Below are 23,393 nucleotides of genomic sequence, written 5' to 3'. Positions count from 1 at the left end.
CAGCATGAAACAGTAAACTATCAAGTTACTACATGGCAATTAAAGGACACGGGAATTGTGATCGTGATTTAAGTACCATCACAAATTATTAGTCAAATTAAATTGACGTGCCGGAGCTAGATTCTGAGATATGTTCGTTCTGGGTCAGAATCTCACGTGTAGAGGAGAGATATTGGCCATAGACAAAATAGCACAATATTTCATTGTGTAGTTCAATTAATCTATATTAAAATTAAAAATAAATTATTTTAAACACTCAGTGAAACTTGAAACATTGCAATTTCAAATTATAGTAATATCACAGAAAAAATATGCACACATTGATGGTCGTATTATGTATTTGCTGTTTGAAATGTATCAGGAAAATAAAAACAATAATATATTTCTATTTTATTAGGTCTACATTTATAACATATCAAATACATGTATATCATTATGTTAAAACAATGAATTTGTTTAATCACCATTGATTACAGTACATCTCACAGTTCTCAGCTTCACGTGTATGAAATACTAAAAAATGGGGGGGGGGGGGGGGGGTGAAGTGGCTTGATGTATCAGAATTCATAAAAAGAAAGCAGATGAAATGTCTGCAAAGTGTAAGATGTAATCTTTATGGTCCTCTTTCCGCTTTTAAATCCGTACTTGTTTTTATCTCTTTCCGATCCTCAAATATTTTCAAACCAGTCTGTAATGGCCGACAGTGGATGAATAATTTTGCAAACAGTTGGAAATTTTGCTACAAAATGGTAAATTCTTGAGTATAACATAATGTCATCTCTACCAAACTTTAATATTAATGACATTTTGGTAGGAAAACTCATAGAAGCTTTTCATAATAAATGATTTAATTAATATGCAATGGTTTCTTATGGGCGAAAGTTCACTATGAAAATTATGTTTCAAAATAAATAGAAATTTTGAATTATTTCACATTCCATAAATTGTCGTTAAAGTTTGAGAATATTGTCCTCTCTCAGTAAATAAACTGATGCTTAATCCCATATGGAATATCAAATGTTAGTAGTTTTTCAAACTTAACTAATTGGTTTACTGGGAAGACTAGTTCTGGCTTCCAAAACTTTATAAGCCGCTTTTTAACATTTTTGTTTTTCATCAGATGCGGCATTAAAGTTTTGGATTAGACCCGTTACGAAACCTAACCAGAATAACCTAAGTTGATTTATTCTTGTTTTTCACTTGCAAATACACTCGACCCGATCAATTCTTGTGCATTTTACGGTAAAACAATTATTTAAATATCGTTCTATACCAATTCAAGTAATAAAATATTAATACCGTCATTAAAATTGCCTATTTAACTGTAAAACATCAATTTTCACCGACTACAGTCGGCCATGACATTCAAATGTCACGCGAGACCTCGTATGACGTCATTCGCGGGAACAGATTTGAATAGAGTTGTGTACTATATTTAGAACATTTTGTTGACATGATTTCGATATTTTTATTCAAGATAATGTTTTTTTTTATTTTCATAAATTTTTTAGTATTTAAATATGATTTTATTGAATATAACAGTCAGTAAATAACCTTTTTCAACATCTAAAAAAAAGTAATCTATAAAAATATTGGAGGCACATGGGTTCATAAAGGTCAATCTCGTAATCACGTGGTCAAACATTTTGGCAATATGGCGGCCAAGTGCCGAAATTTTTACCTGTCGGAAACTATTAGGTAGTTTATGTTCCTAATAAGATTTTTATTTGTCCATCCTTGGCTTATCAACAGATTATATATCGTTTTATCAAGGTATGCTTCACTTTACTTCGTGGCATGTTCGATAAATAAATACGAGCGTGTCAGATTCCTGGCACGATTATTGGTGGACTTTCCCTACGGGGTTATCTTCAGCGTTCACGTCATGTCATATATATAAACGGGTACGCTGAAGACCTTAAGCTATGGGAAGACAAGTAAAATTGAGGTGTGGTTATTTGACTTAGTAGATACAAGATTAGCTTTTAAAAAAGCTAGTAGCGACTCGCTTCGTAAATTTTTTCCAGGGGTGTGTTTAAATGTTAAAATGACAGTTCTGTTAGCTGAAGAGACTTAAGCGAACATCAAAATAAAAGTGACATATAAAGTTATGGAAGCCAGTTCTCTCAGTTTAACAAATAGGAATATGAGTATATATGAAGATGCATGTAAACAGATAGAATGAAATCCCTATGTCTATGCACATTTACTATATATGGCCTGTTGACCTTGACCAAACAAGAAAACCTTTTATATAAACAGGGGTGTGGAAATATGAAATTTTGCCACTTGCCCACGGACAAGTTTTCCAGAAATTTTTACTTGTCCGCAGCTTAATGTACTTGCCCATATAAAACTACAAAACATTGGCCATGTGTTAAAACAAAAGTTAATTGGAGGTAACAGTGTCCTTTCATATAGTAAGGTGTGAACGGATTTGCTGAGTATAGACCAGACATCATTTCTGTAGTTTGAGGAAACAATCTACAACTTTTATAAATGATGTCCAAACAATTATCCTTTTGAAAATTTTTTAACCAAAACAACTTTACAATTTTTACCAAATGTGCATTTTTAAATTTACTTTACATAGTGGTTGCCTCCATATGGCCTGCATGTATCAAGGAGCCTGCTTTCCTACAAGAGTTCTTCCATGGGTTGGAATGATTGATATAAAAAAGTGTATTTCCTCATAGTTAACCAAGAATCATTACTTTACTTACTACAATAAATGTTCCCCATTGATAAGCGACAAAAATACAGTATTTTGTTTTTCCTACTGGCTCAGATTTTCACTTGTCCAAGGACAAGTTCTATGGAAAAATCTACTTGTCCGCAGGCATAAAGTCCCGAGTCGGACAAGTCGGGCATGGGAATTCCACACCCCTGATAAATCTCTGTATATTGATTTCCCTACCTAGATAATATGAAATTAGGTGCTACCTATGGCGCTGAGAGCTCTTATGATTTATGATTAAGCATAACATGTTTATTGTACATGTTAACCAGATCTATCATGCAATTTGTTAATAAGTAAATGCAGGTATTTCCACCGTAGGCAGAAACAAATAAATTGGTGGTGTTCAACCTATCATCGGAAGAGGGACCACTGCGCATGCGTCGGCGTTTGGTAAATCCTGTCCGCCATTTTATGTTAATCTCTAATCACATATGTTGTTTTTACGTTATTTTTAATATGCTAATTTATCAAAAAGGATTTAAAAGTAACTTTTTACATTTATCATCGTTACTCTAGTTCTTATGAATGAAATGAATGTTTCTTTTCTGATTTTGTACATCATTCTTTCACCGGAAGTGTTATTTAGCATGCGTCTGCTAGCAATAGTCTGAATTATATAGACGCTCATTAAAAGCGCTGTGATATCTATATTTCAAAAGGATTTCAAAATGGCGGCGCCCAGTTAACTAAGGATTTTTTCACAGCTCATTAGGTATAGGATATATAATTTTTTTGAAATTTTCATTTACTTTTAATTTGATTTCATTTGACTTGATACGCGTCATACATGTAATCAAAGAGCGCTACAGCCCTCGCGGGGCCTTTGGTCGGACTTTCCGCGTATAAATTTTTATAGTAATTTCCACTTGTAAAACAGAATCAGACTTGTAATGTCCAAATAATTTTACTCCTATCAATATATGAGTATATTGTACCTTTAAAAATATTAAAACAAACGTTACAATAGGACAGATTATCATTTTCCCTATGAAATCATTACGATACGTGTACAATATTTTAAACAGAATATCTTTGATCTAACATATCACATTCAGAAAAGCCGGGCTGGTATTAGGTATATAGCGATCCCGGGAATTAACCACTGCAGTGTCTATTCTAGGAATTCAAAAATAGGGGTGATTTTCCCCCCTCTATTTCATAAAAGGGGGCGATTTTCAAAATCAAGGGGTGCCAATATAAACTGCCAATGTTAAATCGTCTGCATTAAGTTTACACTGAGGCGTTCAACCGATGAAATATTTAAAACGAAAATATTCATTTAAGGCAGCAGAAGTTGTCCTCCCTTAATTTATGAACGAAAACAAATTATTATAGAACTGTCGCGATTGATTATCAAGGGATTGACAATACAAACAATCGACCTATCTTTTACATCTAGATCGTAGCCAAGCTAGGATTTCTTGATTATTTACTACACTAAAATATGGCGCCCAACTGTCAGACCTAGCACACTAGTTCCGGTTGGTACGAAACATTCCATTAATTTCCGTCAATTCACGTAACCAGTACCATACGGTACTAAATTATTATAATTAGCTTACAGTTACCTCCCTTCAGTTTCCGGTGTAAATGTAAACAAAAGCGAGATGGAATTATGCTTGCGAGGGATCACTTTGTTTCCAGAATTTTTTTACGATTTTTTAAACTTTTTTATAGATGCGCGATTTCACGCACATGATTTTGAATTGTGCGCAATCTTTGAAATATTAGCGTGAATCGCGCAATCACGCGTCCTAGAATAGACACTGCCACTGCCATGTCATATTCAGAAAAGCCGGGATCGTATTAACCCATTACGCGATATACACGCCTTTTAACGCCTTCTTCACCCCTTTTTTTTGTTGTCGCAGATGGTGAAAAAATGCCTTATTTAGGCCCCCAACACTTGTTTTTGGTTAAAAATTTTGTTTCAAAAAGTGGCTACTTTTTCGGCTCGCCCCCCCCCCCCCCCCCAACCAAAAGATATATCAGGGGGTTGCCAGAAGGGGGATGTGCCCCCTTCTGTTTGGGGGGTTTGTAGGGGGCCGCAGTCCCCCTCATCGCCAAGAAAATTTTGGACTTGTGACAGGCTAAAAATGACCCCAGATCGATCATAAGGTAACGTGTAACCAACGCTGAAAAGCATTTGACTCTATCTCAATCCATTAAGAAGTTGCAGCACTTTGAAATCAATTTTGATGGAAAAAATCTTTTTTGTTATCAATTATGTTAAGTATATCTTATGATCTTTTCTAAAAATAATATTTAAATACGTGAACATCATAGGCACTTGGTTTCGGGATAAAATAACCAACCTTTAAGAGGTTTGTAGAACTCAAATCTAATTGAATGTTACAATTTTTTAACGTAGATGTCTCTTTTCTAAAACCGTCATTTTGCCGATATTACTAAAAAAAACATTTTTAGTAATATCGGAAAAATGACGAATTTAGAATCGAGACATCTACGTTAAAAAATCGTTACATTAAATCAAATTTGAGTGCTACAAACCCTTAAAAGGCTTTTTATCCCGAAACCAAGTGCCTATGATGAACATAAAATTTAGCCAAATATTATATTAACAAAAACTTTGATTTTTTTTCAATTAGGCATATAATTACAAGTATTGCGATTTCCGCATTTTAAGTTTGTTAATAAATAGCTCTAAATATATTTAAATCTTAAGTTAAATTAATATACCATTCATTACATACAATAAAAAATAAAAAGTTATCGTTTAATCGCCTTTCATTACGACAGTAATCAACACAAATATAGTTTATTCCTTTTCCCTATTTATCTAATAATATCCCGGATCCTGGGCGTCCGGGATCTCGGATCCCGGGATTTTCCCCCACCCTTAATACCGGAAAGGATAAAATGACCGGAAAAAAAGAAAAAGAAAAAAATGCACAGAACCAGATGTACACTTATGTTAATTTACCAAACAAAAACTTACTACAGAGAAAATAGGTGAAATCGCTAAATCAAAAGTCAATGTAAATATGATTTATTGAAAAGAATTCATGAAAACAAACATTTTAATCATCATTATATCTTTGCGCTCAAAGCAATACTTGCTGCTTTTTAAAAATGGCGTGAAAATTGAAGGTGTTTTGACGCTATGTAAGATTAAATTTGATTGGCTAAATAATTTTGTATTCCAGCCGTGACAGATAAATTTTGTAGAAAGCTGGAAGCCCATTTCGATTAAATTTTTGGATGGATTCGGAGTTTTAGGTTGTTTCTCAGTAAATCATTTCTAACTTTTGTATAATTTACATGGTATGAGTCTAACTGATCTTTAGTTAAGGGAAAAGTAGAGACTATCTGTACGAATAAATCACAAACAGCTTTCTAATGTTAATGTTAATCATCTGGCTTGGCAAATCCTATTTATATTATTTATATGATGGCAGTGACAAGCCATGTGGGCCCATATTGTCATCTACATATTGTTAGCCATACAGTACAGGAGTCACTTAGGACTAGCCTATTATTACTGTTGAGGCTAGCCGTACGTTTTTTTTTAAATTATTAAAACAAAAGTGAATATGCAAACTTGTGTTTCTTAACCAAGATTTTATTGAATACCCTGAAAACTTTTAATATTAATTACAGTAGATATATTAATTTTTGGCATTTAATGATCAAAAGTTTTTATTCCTCTGAAAATCACAGATTTTGATAATTAAAGTTTGTGTGAAAATACGAGAAGAAATACACTGACACATTATTAAATCATTTCTATGGACAATATAGATGTAATACATTTGTAATAAAATTTTATCTTGATCACTTTTAGCAGGCATTGAAAATTAATGTGTATGATACAGCACAGCTGTTTTTCACGATTGCAGAAGCTCGCTCTGGGGTCAATCACAGACATTAATAGACTTGACATTTAATTATGTTGGTAAATTTCCAACGGCAGTTAGATTATAACAAAATATTTTTAATAATTAATAAAAAATTTTATTTGTAAATAATACAAAATTTACATCGGCTTACGAAAACTATATGAAAGGTGAATTTATTTCTGATAGATATATCTGATATCTTGTCATATATAAATGGTCGAATATCAGAATATCATGCAAATAATTATTTAGAAAATATATATACATATATCATTATTTTTTGTAAAAACTTAATTTAAGATGTGCAAGTTTCTGACTTCATCATTGCATTTATTTGTTATTATAAAAATGCTGTATGGCTATCCTCAACAGTGCATGATGATATAGGTTAGACCAGTGTTTTTTTTCTTTATATAACTACTACCTGAAAAAGGTACTATTCCCAATGAAAAAGGACATGAAACAGGCCTTGACATTAACTTTTTTATTTGGTTGTCCTGTCAGGCAAGTACTTTTGAAAACTACTTGCCCTGACCCAAAGTTGCTTGCCGAGACCTAAACCCGTAAAGTGTTGAAAACGACCATACATTAGTAAGTTTCAAGAAAAAGGGTTGGCAATCTTTGAAATGGGGGTTTATTAATTCTTTAATCATGCATGGGTATAACATTATAAGCTGTCCAGGCTGTTTTAAGAAATTAAGACATTTTGTGACAAAACCATACTCATTGTTTCACTAAAATTGGTTGGAAATAGAGGTAAAGTTAAAAGGCTAATTTAGATTTTTAAATATATAATTAGGCATTTTGAAAAAAAAAAAGTAAAATAAAAATTGTTATCCTGACACAAAAAAAATTTCCCAATTAAATTTTGTGAAACTGATGTATAAAAATTACATTAACATAGTACTTTCATCATAAAAGCATTTTAATAAGTTGTGGACAGTCTGTGAAGAGCGAACAGAAACTGTGCTCCCTTAACCATGTCTAAGTCGTGAAAATATATCATTTACCTATTTTGGATTCTTTTTACTTTCTAATTTTAGATCTTTTTTCCTTGTGAATACGACTCTGTAACATATCTACAGATGAATTGTTATTATTTTCACATTTATCTACAGGAGAAACTTTTTCTTTGAGGAAATACGATAATTTAACAGCAAAATAAACAGCCAGAAATCGCCAAATGCTTGGAAGAAAAAAACATATACTTTTTTTCACTTGCCCTGTCGGATAAGTTCTTTTAAAATTCACTTGCCTGGACCAAACTTTTGGTTGTCCCGGGCAGTCGGACAACCATTCATGTAGAGCCCTGATGAAAATTACTAATTTCTAATGTAAAAATTCCCAAAATGACTGTTCAAAATACCCACAAGGCAATGAGATTTCTCTTAAATTATTTAAAATCAAAACATGTTAATATAAATCACCACTCAATAGTTATACCTGGAAAGTGGAAGCTGTTAGCTGTCTTTATTCATTATGACTAATCTTATTTGTTGCTGAAAGATGCTTAATAAAAATTCCCAATTTGAGTCAAAATAACACATTTTTCCCAATCAGTCTGGTACCGGCACCATTCCCAAAGTAGAGGAAAAAACACTGTAGACATACATGAGTCACATACAGCTAGAACAATTGGGTAGCAGTATGGGCCGTACGTCCAGCCACTTCCTTATATGAATGACATACTCCCCCCCCTCCATACCTGCTTCCCCCATGATAGTTTTTCACCATAACCCCCCCCCTCCCAATTTGAAATATGCAGATAGTTATCCCCCTTAAAAAATTTTATGAAGGAATTTTATTGAACATATCATTATGTTCTTACAATATGAGAAATGTTGGAAATAGTGTAGGCAAAATATTCTTGTAAATAACACGCAAGCAAACAATTATCAAATTGTGAAACAAGATATTATCATTATAGATTTCTTAATGAAGATTGATATTTCAATGAATTTGATGTCAGAGGGGGAGGGGGACTGGTAAGGAAGAGAATAGTCTCACTGCTATGATTTTGCATTGAGATATTTACCTTTTGGAGGCAATCAGCATCATATGAATTTTTTTTGAAAAGATAAAAACATGTTTCATATGATTTTTTTTCCATCTTATTTGGTTTAATCAGGGTATTTATATATTTATTAGTTTATGGACAAAAGTAAAAATGAATCACCTTTTGATAAATAATACACTCTTACATATGTGGAAACCCTGTTTAAAATCCTTTAAGGTGGCAGTGGTAAGTCTAAGAAGGGTTATAATGTAAATAGTACAGTGTGTTACATAAAATTATTTTTAATAAAAATCATCATTTTGATGTAAAATCATCAAATGGCATCAACTATATCTCTAAACAAAGTGACTGTATCTTTCAGCAATTTTGGTTATTTTCTGACTGTATTTTCTAGAACCCTGAATGTGTTATTTAAACTTAACAAGTGTTTATATTGCATAAGGAAAAATGTGTCAGTCTCAAAAATTGTGAAAATAGGATTGCATTGCAATACCTTGAAGTTGAAATATCAAATACTTGTTGCTGCCAAGAAATTCTAATTGTTTAAGTTTTGTGACTTAATCTTATTAATGTCCAAACCATAAATTGGAAAAGAAGAAAGCAACAAAAAAAAAAACCCATAAAATTGACAATGGATAGCATCATGATTTCAAGTGAAGAAATGCAGCCTTTTCAACATAGGTTTCGAACAAAACAAAAAAAGAACAAAAAAAAGATATTAAATATTGTGTATTTATTTGTAGATCTGTTAAGTATTATTTTAATATATCTAATATAAATATTATATGAGCCACGTCACGACAAAACCAACATAGTCAGGGCCAAAAAACCCTTCTTTGTAGAGGCCGAATATAGGCTGCTTCCCCAACCAAACTAGCCTCTTTTTTCGCCAGTTTGGTCCTCAAAATTCCCCAGTCTTTTGAAATTTCCCATAGAATTTGAACAAAATTAATGATGGTGTTGAATTAAGGCCTTTTACTGCCGTATTAGTATTTCACAGTGCTTTTTGCTTTTCTATTTTGAAGAATTTGTTAAAAGATTGTGTTAAATTTGAGACTCCTTTTCCCAAAGAATGCCAAAATCACGCATATTTTCCCCAAGAAAAAGGCTGAGGCCCCTTCCCCAAAAATGGTGTTTTGGCCCTGATAGTGCGTTTGTGACCAGCATGGATCCAGACCAGCCTGCGCATCCCCGCAGTCTGATCAGGATCCATGCTGTTCGCTTTCAGTTTCTCTACTTGTAATAGAGTTGGTAAGCGAACAGCATGGATCCTGATCAGACTGCGCAGAGGCGCAGGCTGGTCTGGATCCATGCTGGTCGCAAACGCACTATATTGGTGTCGTGACGCGGCTCATATATAATCATATACATGTTTATTTCAGGGTAATAATCCCACCCAATTGGAGAAGGAGATTGGGTCAGTACAGCTGCCGGCCAATGAACATTATTTTGGTCTAGTGAATGTAAGTTTCTTGTATTCCTCTGTAATATCCTTTAACTGCTGGTAGTTTATACTGAATACTGTAATTATATAATGATCATAGTGATCAGTCTGTGATTTTCTCACTGAATTGTGACTTTGTTTCTTGATTTTTGAAAAAATCATCAAAATTTTCAAATTACTAAGGCAGTAAAAATGGTGGTGTTAGTAAAACTGCATGGTTTTAAAGAAAATTTCAATTGGGAAGAGGCCTTTTATATGCCTCAGTTATATGAGGTGAAAAATCACTGTGAGTGACGCATCAGTATTGTCTGATCATGATTTGCATTGTTTGCTATTCGGTCAATATTTATTTTGAAATTTTCCCTTATACTGATGTGCGATTTTGTCCAGATTTAAAGATGGATAAGTTGCCGGTATAAATTACCCACATAGGAAAAAAAGGACAAGTAATAGAAAGAGCATCGAAACACGAGGTTATCTGATTTGTACGAGGGAGGGCGTAGCCCCTGTGTATTAACCAGATTGCCGAGTGTTTTGATGTTCTTTCGCTTTTGTATCATAGTCAAACAAAAAAACACGTTCCCTACTGTCACAATATGAAACCCCAGAAAAAATGTAACCAATGAACGAACATCTGAATATGATATTTCTGTCCCTTTCCCTTTCTCTGCCATCACAATAAGTAAACCCCAGCAAAAATGAGCCAATCAATTGGCATGCTCTGAAGCCTGGGTAACTAATACCTGCACTCCAGTTAACGCACTGTGCATGTATATGTATACGATTTAACTCTGACACTTTTTCAACAGAAAGGTCTCCCAACTATGATACAAATGGTGATTACTGATTTTAAAGTCAGCTGTCTTTAAAGTATTAAATGTATTAGAACATATGCAATAAATGCCAATCTAGCCATTACTTTTGTGGATTACAGTGTAGTTTGTTCTAACAAGATAATTTTCCACCCAAACTGTTGATGTTACTTATTGTACTTTCAGTAAGAAAATACATATCATTACACACTTGAATATTTCACTGAAATTGCCATGAGAACACATGTTAAATAATGCCCTTTAGCCAACTTCATGTATATATTTTATGAAGTGCTAATTTCTCTTTTTCTGAAAGTTGCAAAAACAGTGTTTAATTGGTAAATTTGAGTTTTTCTAAAAATGTATGTATAGTCCAAATCTGACAAATTATCAAGAAATTATGTCATAAGTCATTTAAAGTACCGTACTGATGCCAACTTCACAATCGTTTTTCACATTCTAGGCAGTCTGTTTTTTATGTCTTACTCTATAATAATCTGACTGCATTGTTTTAAGTAGACATTCTAACTTACGTTATTGAGGTATCTTAAAACATAGTGATATATATATATATATATATATATATATAGAGCCAGCCCATCTGTACTTACTTCATTACTTAATTCCCATTGAAAAAAATTATTACAAACAGCTAGGCTGAGCTAGCCACCCCTGAAAAAACCAACAAACTGTTTCAATTTCAGAGAAAAAATAAACTGGTTTTTTTTTTATTCTATTAAAGAAAAAAACTGCCAGGTGATCATACACATAAAAAAAGCTTAAAAGGTTGTGTATAAGATTCTAGTATTTAATCATTTTTCTAAAATAAGGCCCTGATGTCATGTATATTAAGCATCAAATATCCAGATATTTTTGTTCTACATACATACTCGTATAGTACTACTGGGGTTGTCTTGAAGACCAGTGATATCTGTAATGTAAGATTCAGAGTTATAATTCTTACTATTTTCATTTAATATTATAAATATTTTATCTACACACTTGTATGTGTTTTACTGCAGAATATCAAAATTTAATAATATCTAAAAACTTTAGGGACAATTGTTTTAGTTCATTTAAGAAATAAATGTTAGGGTAGACTGAAACTCAGTATATAGACTAGCACATAGAAATCTGTCAAAAGTCATAATTTTGTAAGTTCTGGGTGGGGGTTAATAATACAGACTATCTTTAAAGCAGCATGCCTTCCAATTCATGCAAATTTTCATAAAGGGTAAAAAAATGTATTAAAAAATAAAAATATTGACAAGTGAACGAAGAAAGTAATTGACACATTGCAAACAGTATTTTAAATTCATGCTTGTTACAAAAAAAATGTCAAAATATGAAAATAAAGCCTTTACTGGGTGAGTCAGAAATAAGGTGATAACTACTGCAAAATTAGTCATTCATGGAACATAACATATAAATTATTACTTGAATTGTATATATTTTTGACTTACTTAAAATCATAACACATTTTTCATAAGTTTGATTTTCTTGAGATTTTTTGCTCATCTGGAGGTATGCAGCTTTACACTCCAGCATTCAAGGTTTTCATTTATAATCTTAAGTTGTAAACCATGTTGCATTAAAATCCTAGTGTATCACAGATCACTCTATCAATAGAATTATATGTATTTTAAATGGTAAATTACGGAATACTCTACATGTTGGCCTTATGATTCAACTGAATTATTGCATAATATTTTATAACCCTGATGAAGACTCGTGAGAGTCGAAATGTCAGTTATCATCATTAAATAAACCTTAAAACTTATCCTGTGTTGATTGTTTGTTCCACTTTTATTGTTTTTCTTGAATTATTACATCTACATGTAGCAATGAGGTTAAATTGTCAAATGGTGAAAAAAAAAATGCTGTTGAAAACGATGAACAAACAGAAAATCTAATTTTGAAGGGGTGACTATGATTCAGATTCTAATTCTTTTTATTGAAAACATCTGCAAAGAAAGTTAATTTGAAAAATGTCTTCAGAGATTTATAACTGAAACATTTACCTTCTCTTCCAGTTTGGCAATACATGTTACTGTAATTCTGTTCTACAAGCCTTGTATTTCTGCCGTCCAGTACGAGAGAAAGTGCTCCAGTATAAACATCAACAAAAAAATCAAAAGAAAGAGACTTTGCTTTCGTGTCTAGCCGATCTGTTTTATAATATAGCCACACAAAAGAAAAAAGTCGGAACCTTAGCCCCAAAACGTTTCATCACACGCTTAAGAAAAGAATGTGGTAAGTTGAATTGTCACTGTTTTTACTACAATGTTATATAATTTTTCTACATAATTGTACTTGATTTAGGAATGTTGAATAGTCGATGCTAATGTAGTCACCCATTTGTCGGCGTCAGCGTCCCTGTGGTTAAGTTTTTGCGTGTAAGCAAGTATCTCCATAACTACTGAAGGTAATGGGTTGAAACTTCACACGAATATTCTCTGTGATTTTCTAACATGATTGGCACAAGTCCCATAACTTTGATTTGCTTTTTTGTTTGATTATGCCCCCTTTTTCAACTTAGAAATTCTTGGTTAAATTTTTGCGTGTAGCAAGTATCTCCATAACTACTGAAGGGTTTATGCCTTTTTTGAAACAATTTTATGCATTCATAATAATAAAGCAGTGATTAACTTGATAAAACATCTTAATAACAAGCCTTTGTACCTTTTTGGACAATTTTATGTATTCATATAGGTAAGCATTATTAATCTATACTCAATGAAACACCATTGTGACAACCTTTTCGAATAGTCAAGCGTTACTGTCCTCCGACAGTTCTTGTTCATAAATGTTACTACTTTAGGTTACACTGTACCAGTCTTCATATTCTATTTTAAATTAAATATTGATTCAGGGCTCTAAAATTTTTATTTGGCTTCATTCTGTTCTTTTATCTTTGAAATACATCATGTGAAGCTATATAGTTTAGCATTTCCACATCCGATTATTTCTTTATCAGATACTTACTTAAAACATATTAGATAGATAATATCATGTATTTCTATAGAATCTATTTACTTAAAAACTTGTAGTATGTTTTTATTAGCTCACCTGTCACAAAGTGACAGGGTGAGCTTTTGTGATCGCTTTTCGTCCAGCGTCCGTCCGTCCGTCGTCCCTCCGTCTGTAAACTTTTGCTTTAAATGACATCTCCTCATAAACCACTGAGCCAATTTCATCCAAACTTCACAGGAATGTTCCTTTGGTGTTCACCTTTAAAAATTGTTCAAAGAATTTAATTCCATGCAGAACTCTGGTTGCCATGGCAACCAAAAGAAAAAACTTTAAATATCTTCTTTTAAAAAACCATAAGATCTAGAGCTTAGATATTTGGCATGAAACATCTTCTAGTGAGTGTCTACCAAGTTTGTTCAAATAAAAGCCCTGGGGTCAAAATTGGCCCCGCCCCTGGGGGTCATTGATTTTCCCTATATGCATAAAGTAAAAACTTAAAAAATCTTCTTTTAAAGAACCGTAAGAGCTAGAGCTTAGATATTTGGCATGAAACATCTTCTAGTGAATGTCTACCAAGTTTGTTCAAATAAAAGCCCTGGGGTCAAAATTGGCCCCGACCCAGGGGGTCTTTGATTTTCCCTATATGCATATAGTAAAAACTTAAAAAATCTTCTTTTAAAGAACCCAAAGAGCTACAGCTAAGATATTAAGCATGAAACATCTTCTAGTGAGTGTCTACCAAGTTTGTTCAAATTAAAGCCCTGGGGTCAAAATTGGCCCCGCCCCAGGGGGTCATTGATTTTCCCTATATGCATATAGTAAAAACTTAAAAAATCTTCTTTTTAAGAACCATAAGAGCTAGAGCTTAGATATTTGGCATGAAACATCTTCTAGTGAATGTCTACCAAGTTTGTTCAAATAAAAGCCCTGGGGTCAAAATTGACCCTGCCCCAGGGGGTCATAGATTTTCCCTATATGCATATAGTAAAAACTTAAAAAATCTTCTTTTAAAGAACCCAAAGAGCTAGAGCTAAGATATTTAGCATGAAACATATTCTAATGAGTGTCTACCAAGTTTGTTCAAATAAAAGCCCTGGGGTCAAAATTGGCCCCGCCCCCAGGGGGTCATTGATTTTCCCTATATGCATATAGTAAAAACTTAAAAAATCTTCTTTTAAAGAACTCAAAGAGCTAGAGCTAAGATATTTAGCATGAAACATGTTCTAATGGGTGTCTACCAAGTATGTTCAAATAAAAGCCCTGGGGTCAAAACTGGCCCCGTCCAGGGGGGGGAGGGGGGGGGTCATTGATTTTCCTTATATGTGTATAGCAAAAACTTAAAAATCTTTTTTGGAAAAACCCAAATAGCTAGAGTTTAGATATTAAGCATGAAACATCTTTAAGTAAATATCTACAAAGTTTGTTAAAATAAACGCCCGGGGGTCAAAACTGGCCCTGCCCCAGGGGTGACATTGTTTTTAACTATATGTGTATAGTAAAAACTTTAAAAATCTTTTTTTAAAAATGCCAATGAGCTAGAACTTAGATGTTTAGCATGAAACATCTTCTTATGGGTGTCTACCAAGTCTGTTCAAATAAACAAATAAAAGCCCTTGGTTAAAAATTGGCCCGGGGGTGGGGGGCCTATATACAGGTGAGCGACCTCAGGGCCATCATGGCCCTCTTGTTATTTTACACTTTTAAATGATGTAATTGTTTACCTCATGATGTTTGAACATTTGAGTTTGAATATTTTTATTTCTTTTTCAGAATTATTTGACAACTATATGCAACAAGATGCACATGAGTTCTTGAATTATTTACTAAACAGAGTGGCAGAGTTGTTACAAGGTGCGTTATCTATATTAAAGGCCCATTATGCTCCAGAAATGCTTTTATTTTCATTTCTGAAATACTTTGTTTTTTGTGCCCTGTTATAGTTTCCAAAATAATTTCTCATTGGCCATCTTTTGCATCTCTTGCATTTTGGCCATTAGTAATTTAGTATTTTGAGTGGAAGTCAAGATACTGCTTTGTTTACATTTTGCTACTTCATTGACAAATACTTTCACATTCAGCGCTACATTTTTTCTGGAAATAAGCATTTAAAATTCTCCAAAACCATTATTTTAAACGTTGTAAAACTTATGTTTGACTTTACGAAAGAATGAAAAATTTATTGATTTTCTGAGGAATAATGTGTCTTTGATTTATTTCATATATAATGTTTATGCTTTGAAAATAAAATGTAAAAAGACCTGTGTCAAATTATCAACATTTTGCCAGTACATGTATGTTATTTATTTCTTTGTGTTTTTGTTTAAAGAAAAATAAAAATCCATTGTGTAAGAATAATTTTGTAGCTGAAAATTATACTAATGAATTGCTTCAATCAAATAAACCATATTTGCTTTTATTCTATGTAAAACAGCAAATATGTAAAACCACTGTGTCCGATAACAATGAATTTTTATATTTATTCAACACATGTAGAAAACTTGAAAGGTTATGGAGCACTAAGTCAGTCTATTTCATACTGTTAGTAAAGTTTAGCCCCTTTAAAATATTGGAAAAAAGATAAACAGTACTGCAGAGAATTTCTATGTTAACTTTTATAAGCATTGATCTTTTGTCCTGTACTTAACTGATGAAATGTTGTTGATCCCTGTACAAGCAGTGGCTAGGTCATCAATAAATAATTGATTTGTTTAAATAATGGACATTCTCACAGGGGGATACTTATTTTGTAACATTATTATTCCTGTATGCACGTAAGAGCATCGGGCTTAATAGAATGACTCCTATATATTGTTCATTTATCCATGTTAGTATCCAATTATTAGTACATGTATATATGATATGCTAATACAGTTATAGGATTACAGAGATCAAAGGATAATTAGGTTATGGCCTGTAGTCTAGTTACATAAGGTCTGGGTCAGTCTGTATACGCATATATTTATGACTTTTCAAATATAGCTTTAACCCTTATCCTTACGATTTTGTTAAATGGATATCTTTAGCTTCCATTTTTGGAACTGTCTGTTATCAGTTTTTGAGACATCAATATGAAAAATTTAAGTTAAATGGTCAGTAGCTTGTTGTCTGGCAAAGGCTGAAAACTTTCAGTTATAACATTGTAATGGTCAAGATACCACAACCTCTTACAATGACTGGCAATTTCCAACTTTAAAGCACTACAAATTCTTTATACAACTTAAGAAGATGTATGGTTAAATAATTTGGAAAAGTTTAATTGTACGAGGGGTTATCCAAAAATTCGTGGACTTTGTTGCGTAAAATATATTAGAGATATTGATTTGAAATTCTTACATTGCTTAGAATAATAAATAACAAATAAACACAGAAAAATTCATGTTAGTAGCTTCTTATATTACAGCAATATTTAATTTTACATAAACACATGTCCGCGACAGCGACGCACTCCAAAAAGTTATTGACGTCAACGTCATAATATTTAACGTACAACTTATGCTTAAACGTTACGCAGTCAATAACCATTAATGCTTCACAAAGTAATGTCCATCACTAATTTTTTATGCCACTTAAACTCTAATGATAGTGAAATTTTATTTTCTCTGTTCGACTGCTGTTTTATTTCCAAATGTTTTGTTAGTGTCATTTCCCAAATTACAACAAAATTTGATGATCACGCTATTTTCTTATTTCTCTGCATATCCGTCATTTTCCCGTTGTAAACAATATCGTCGTCCGGCGTTTCTGGCGATTTTAACAAAAATTGACGGAAATGACGTCCATTATTTTAAAGAATTACTTAAATGACATCATAGAAGAAATATGCGATGTTTAGCGGTTTTTCTCCGTTAATTAGTATTTTTTTAGCAAAAAATATACGATGACTAACTGCGCTTTTCTACCGTGTGCCGGGTGGCGTGTATGTGCTTATTTAAAAGCAATATGAAATCATTATTTATTGACGCAGTTAACTATTCGTTTCAAAACATGTTGATTATATTCTACAATGTATGCGGATAAAATTTTATTGTAATACACGTTGACGTTCAAAAGATATTTAAAAAGTCCACGAATTTTTGGATAACCCCTCGTATAACGCAAATTGTTTCAGGCTGTAGTTATAGATATCTAGAAAAAAGTGTTGTCATACTGTTTTCAGTCAGTGAACAACATGCATAAAGAAATGTTTCAGAGAAATAATTCTTTGATATTGTCATGTAAATAAAACAAAAATGTTGAAATTCTTTATATGTGTATCCATATTTTACAGCTGAGAAGCAAGGTGGGAAGAACAAGACAGGAGAAAACAATTCACAGACAAAACCTGAACCAACATGGGTAGAGGAATTATTCCAGGGAACATTTACCAATGAAACAAGGTGCCTCAATTGTGAAACTGTAAGTATATACATGTACTAGTAATCTGATGACTACTATATGTGAAGCAACTTCTTTAACTTCTATAGTTTTTATATATAAAAATTCATAGACTACACTCCTCCTACTATGCCAATTACTGATATTTCTCTCCATCTCTTGCCCTTTGGCTCCACTACTTTCTAAAAAAATTTGATATACAAATTTAAGAAATCCCGACCAAGAGTAGTTTATTTTGCACGAAAGACTAGCTCTTGATACAGTTTGATATTTTTCTAAAACACTTTTCCAAGAAATCCGAAGTGTAAAGCGTTTCCATGGTTAAAAGTTTGATATTTAACAAATCATTGTTCATTTCATCAAGGGGAATAGTTCTCCTAGGATTAATATAATTTTCTTTTTGAAATATCTTAGATCATTGGAAGCCTAAAATAATCCTACCCAAACTACATTGTTTGATTTTTGAAAAAAAACTTAAATGAATAACAAGACAAAAACATAAAGAAACTTACAATTAGCCGTTTAAATCAACCTTCCGCTCTATCTCGGAAATGCTGTTTGCTAGTTTTACCGTACACCACAATTTTGAAGTGGAGCGACAGTTTATATCAGTGTATATATGCTTTGAATACAAACAATTTTATTAAAATGTTGACTGAGTAATTGTGTTTTGTTTTCCAATATTTTCATCAGTTAAAATCATTTATGTTGTATTGTTTGTTTAGAAAAACAAAATATGATCTGATTAGATATCAAGATGTTTTTGATGCAAACTATGGAACAATTAGCTTGATTTACATCCAAGAACAGCGGTTATCTGAAGTACACATAGTTAATAATTCTAATAATATGAAAGCAATAGCCTCCAGAAAAAAGCTTGAAACATATGCTGTATAACTTACTGATAGATGAATAGATTAAGGTCACATTCAGTGTAGTTTAAAACTTTGTAAAACTGTGAAAAATCATGCATGTTAATGGGTATTCTTCTGTTTGCCATAATCTGTCTCCTAGACAATGTCTTTGTTCTTGTTTGCCACCAGGTATTGAAAATAACTGTGAACTCTGGTTCCCACTATAATTACAGTAAAAATTATGTAAAATGAATGAAGGCTCACTGTTTGCGAAAACCAGTGCCTACTCCTGACTTGAAATGTTTAAAATTAGTACTAAGTTTTACCTGGCTGAAAACATCTCACCAAACCCCAACATATTTACTAAAATTTATGATTTTCGGCAGTCATCTCCGCAAATTCAAATAGCATGAATATTTGTATAGACCCCCAAAATGGACCTTTGATCTGCAAAAAATATGCTTCTGCGAATTCAAATACACATACAGTATCTTTTATATTTTCAAAAGCTGAATAGGAAATCATAAAAGTAGCTGAAGTATTTTTGTATTTATTTTTCTGTTGAAATCACTCATGCATGATTTTCTTTATATTGTTAGGTAAGCAGCAAAGATGAAGATTTTCTGGATTTATCGGTGGACGTTGAACAGAATACATCAATAACACACTGTCTGAGAGGTTTTAGTTGTACAGAAACACTATGTGCCGAACACAAATACTATTGTGAGGTGTGTTGTAGTAAACAGGAGGCTCAAAAAAGGTAACATAATCATCTACAATTATTAATCCTGTACAGTTATATTTAGTTATGAAACAGATTGTCAGCGTATGTATGTACAGTTAGACTACTTCTTTTCAATAATATCAAACCTTTTGAAAAGCCACTAAAGAAATTTGAAGGGAGAAATTAACAAAATTCATTTTCACAAAAGAGACTTCTTGAAAGTAACTAGCCTACTAAAATTTAATGAGAAAAAGGACTAGAAATATTACATAACTGTTAATTTGAATAAATCTAGCATTCTTTCAAAAACAGCTGTTAATGAGAATAATAAAGGGCTATTCATTGCAAACCTCTGTAAACCAGGCATCTGTACCATGAGGAAAAACCACTACAAAAAACAAAAAAAGTAAAACTGAGTTTTCATTCATTTTTTTTCTCAACAGATTTGAATTAATGGTAATCACTTTGAAAATTATGAATAAATTATTTCTATTTCAGAATGAGAGTAAAAAAACTGCCACAGATATTAGCTTTACATTTGAAACGTTTTAAATATACCGAACAGCTGAAACGTTTTACCAAGTTATCTTACAGAGTTGTCTTTCCTTTAGAGTTGCGCCTTTTTAATACTGTAAGTATATCTTGTGTACTGTTGGGATGTTAAAGTGTTTAATGACACTTGGACATTTATAGTTGAGTTATGAAAACATTTTAAGGTGTATCCGTGGCCGATTGGTTAAGGTTGTTGACTTAAAACCTCTTGTCCTTTACAGCTGTGAGTTCAAATCCTGACAGGGACTTTGGATTCTTTCATGTGAGGAAGCTATCCAGCTAGCTTATGGAACGTCGGTGGTTCTACTCAGGTGCCCATTTGTATAAGTATTTTTATGTTAAACAGGTGTATAAAAACAAATCTAAGGGGCTCCTATTGATAGATGAAACTAAATTTAGCCACTGTATTCATATTTTATTAGGGGTGAACAAATACTTTTTTGCATACCGGTAATTATCATGCATTTTCCTTTATGCTCATATTACATTGTAAGTCTAGGTCGGTGGCTGACTTGGTGAGTGACTAGTATAGACAATTAGCTTTAATCTCAAGATAAAACAAAACAACATTAAAGTTAAAGGGCCTCCACTGAAGTGTTTTGTCATAATGGAACTGGAAATATTTTTTTCAAGATGTTCTTACCATTTTAATGTGGGTCTAGACCAATGACTTGTGTGCAAAATATATGATCATTTATAAGCTCACTCCCTATTTCCAGTATAATCATAAAAAGGTGCAAAATGATTTAAAAAAAACAAAACAAAAAACCATGGGCGTTTTAATATTAAATCATGCTAAGAATTACACTTCAGATTATCAATTAAATTCTTGGCATATTTCTTTATTATCTTTTGCATATTTTTCAGTTTTAAGTGCCCCAGTTGATATATATTAGATTTTCAAATTTTATGCTTTTGGACCTCAGTGGATCTCCTTTAATCAATTTTCCTGTACATATTTCAGTCAGATGATGCCTATAACCCGGAGAGAATGTATGATTTAGTAGCTGTAGTTGTACATATTGGTAGCAGTTTAAATCGGGGACACTATATCAGTATAGTCAAATCAGAGGATATCTGGATCCTCTTTGATGATGATCTAGTTGATGTAAGTAAAAATACTTCAAGATTTTTTGCAATATTAAAGAACTAAAAGATTTTATCTGCTTGTTGAATTTCTTTTTTTTTGACATGTTCAATAAATTGTGCTTATGCAGACATTTCAGCTTAGAATCTGTTTAACTTTGAGTCTATAAACTTGGTGTATCAAATTTGGTTTTTAGAGATCAAGCCAGCAATTATGTATATTTTACATAGTCCTTTTGATATTTCATTTTCATGAATGAATATAATTAAATTGTTGTACATAAAGATGAGCTGTGTCTGCTTAATTTAAAATAAAATATTTATGATCTGTTCTGATACACTTGAAATTCATTTGCCCTGCCAAAACATTGTTTTTTTTCTTCTGTTTATGTTTTTTAAATCCACATACCCAGCACATTCAAATCTTTTCATTTCACCATATTTCATGTTTTTGTAACTATGGTTTCTACATAAATAATCCAATGCTGTCATCATTGTAAGGTTACATCCTTCCTGAGGTTTACAGAGAAAACAGAACAGATATATAAACAATTAAACAAGTGTGTAGAAAGAATATTAATTAATCTACAGAGATCTGTTTTATGGTTTCTTTTGTAAATTAAAAGCCAGTGTTTTTCTATTTACTGTCAGAATATAGGGCAAAACTAAACTAACATGTTGTTTATTAGCTATACTAGTTCAGTCAACAAGGAAGGTGCATGCAATAAAAAAACAAAACAACATTTTGTTATTTTGCAGAAAGTAGATGCCAATGCTATGGAAGACTTCTTTGGCTTATCATCAGATATCCAGAAAAACTCAGAGACGGGTTACATATTATTTTACCAATCAAGAGAATAGATTTGAATTGTTAAAAGTGATCTCCCTGAGTCGACAATTTACTGGATATTCCTTGAGAATAAATATTGTTGATTACATAGGAATACTTTGACATAGTGGTAACAATCAAAGAGATTTAATTGAGCCGGGTCACAACAAAACCAACATAATGCGTTTGCGACCAGCATGGATTCAGACCAGTCTGATCAGGATTCATGCTGTTTGTTATCAGTATCTCTACTTGTAATAGAGTTGGTAAGCGAACAGCATGGATCCTGCTCAGACTGTGTGGATGCGCAGGCTGGTCTGGATCCATGCTGGTCGCAAACGCACTATGTTGGTTTTGTCGTGACGCGGCTCAATTATGTTTTTAACAGTGACAGAATATCCCTGATATACAACAAGTTATGTATGTTTTATAATTATTCTGGTTTTTTTCCTTATGATAATATACAAATCTTGTTGAATAATCATACACACAGTCTTATTGAAAACCTTGACTTATGATTTATTTGGCAAAAAAGAAAATTAAATTTGAGCCATGTCATGACAAAACCAACATAGTGCGTTTGCGACCAGCATGGATCCAGACCAGCTTGCGCATCCGCGCAGTCTGATCAGGATCCATTCTGTTCGCTTACCAACTCTACAACAAGTAGATAAACTGATAGCGAACAGCATGGATCCTGATCAGACTGCGCGGATGCGCAGGCTGGTCTGGATCCATGCTGGTCGCAAACAAACTATGTTGGTTTTGTCATGACGCGGCTCATTTGTTTTAGTCCATCTGTGCCCAAATAACTCTTGAGGAAAAAAAAATGAAAAGGAAGGTCCAAAGTTTTACTTTCCCATATTAACAACACAACAATTTATACTGTGGAATGATATTCTATTATTGTGGAATAATATTTTATTATGAAAATGTGTGGCGATATCTTGGTTGCATCACCATATAACATCCTGATACTTATATTTTAGACAATATGACCGTCCTTTGTAATATTGGTAATGTTCATGCCTTACTTAGTTCATATCCGCTATACCATACATCCGTCTTATATTTGCTTTATTTTGTCTTAGAGCCTAGATCTTGACTAGAACAAAATTTAAATCTCGA

General features: G+C 32.5%; 1 protein-coding gene across 1 annotated transcript; it reads left to right on the top strand.

Moving 5' to 3' along the window:
- The first annotated feature begins 683 nt into the window (after window positions 1–683).
- On the top strand, window positions 684–22,482 carry LOC132749583 (ubiquitin carboxyl-terminal hydrolase 46-like). The gene is made up of 9 exons (XM_060739393.1): window positions 684–749; window positions 10,000–10,080; window positions 12,907–13,126; window positions 15,617–15,697; window positions 18,114–18,241; window positions 19,674–19,834; window positions 20,297–20,429; window positions 21,315–21,458; window positions 22,196–22,482. Exons 1-9 carry the CDS (start codon window positions 708–710, stop codon window positions 22,295–22,297), a joined length of 1,092 nt encoding a protein of 363 aa, XP_060595376.1. The 5' UTR covers window positions 684–707; the 3' UTR covers window positions 22,298–22,482.
- The last annotated feature ends 911 nt before the right edge of the window (window positions 22,483–23,393 follow it).

This window comes from Ruditapes philippinarum, unplaced genomic scaffold (assembly GCF_026571515.1).
Source record: "Ruditapes philippinarum isolate M1 unplaced genomic scaffold, ASM2657151v2 ctg1085_1_1_1_1, whole genome shotgun sequence".
NCBI lineage: Eukaryota > Metazoa > Mollusca > Bivalvia > Venerida > Veneridae > Ruditapes > Ruditapes philippinarum.
This window is presented reverse-complemented; position numbering and strand designations above follow the sequence as displayed.

Bases quoted from the DNA above. Each gene is read 5' to 3' on its own strand.
- LOC132749583 (XM_060739393.1), top strand. From the start codon at position 708: ATGAATAATTTTGCAAACAGTTGGAAATTTTGCTACAAAATG. The intron at 13,127-15,616 runs GTAAGTTGAATT...TTTCTTTTTCAG, and splicing joins ACGCTTAAGAAAAGAATGTG to AATTATTTGACAACTATATG. The intron at 18,242-19,673 runs GTAAGTATATAC...TTATATTGTTAG, and splicing joins GGTGCCTCAATTGTGAAACT to GTAAGCAGCAAAGATGAAGA.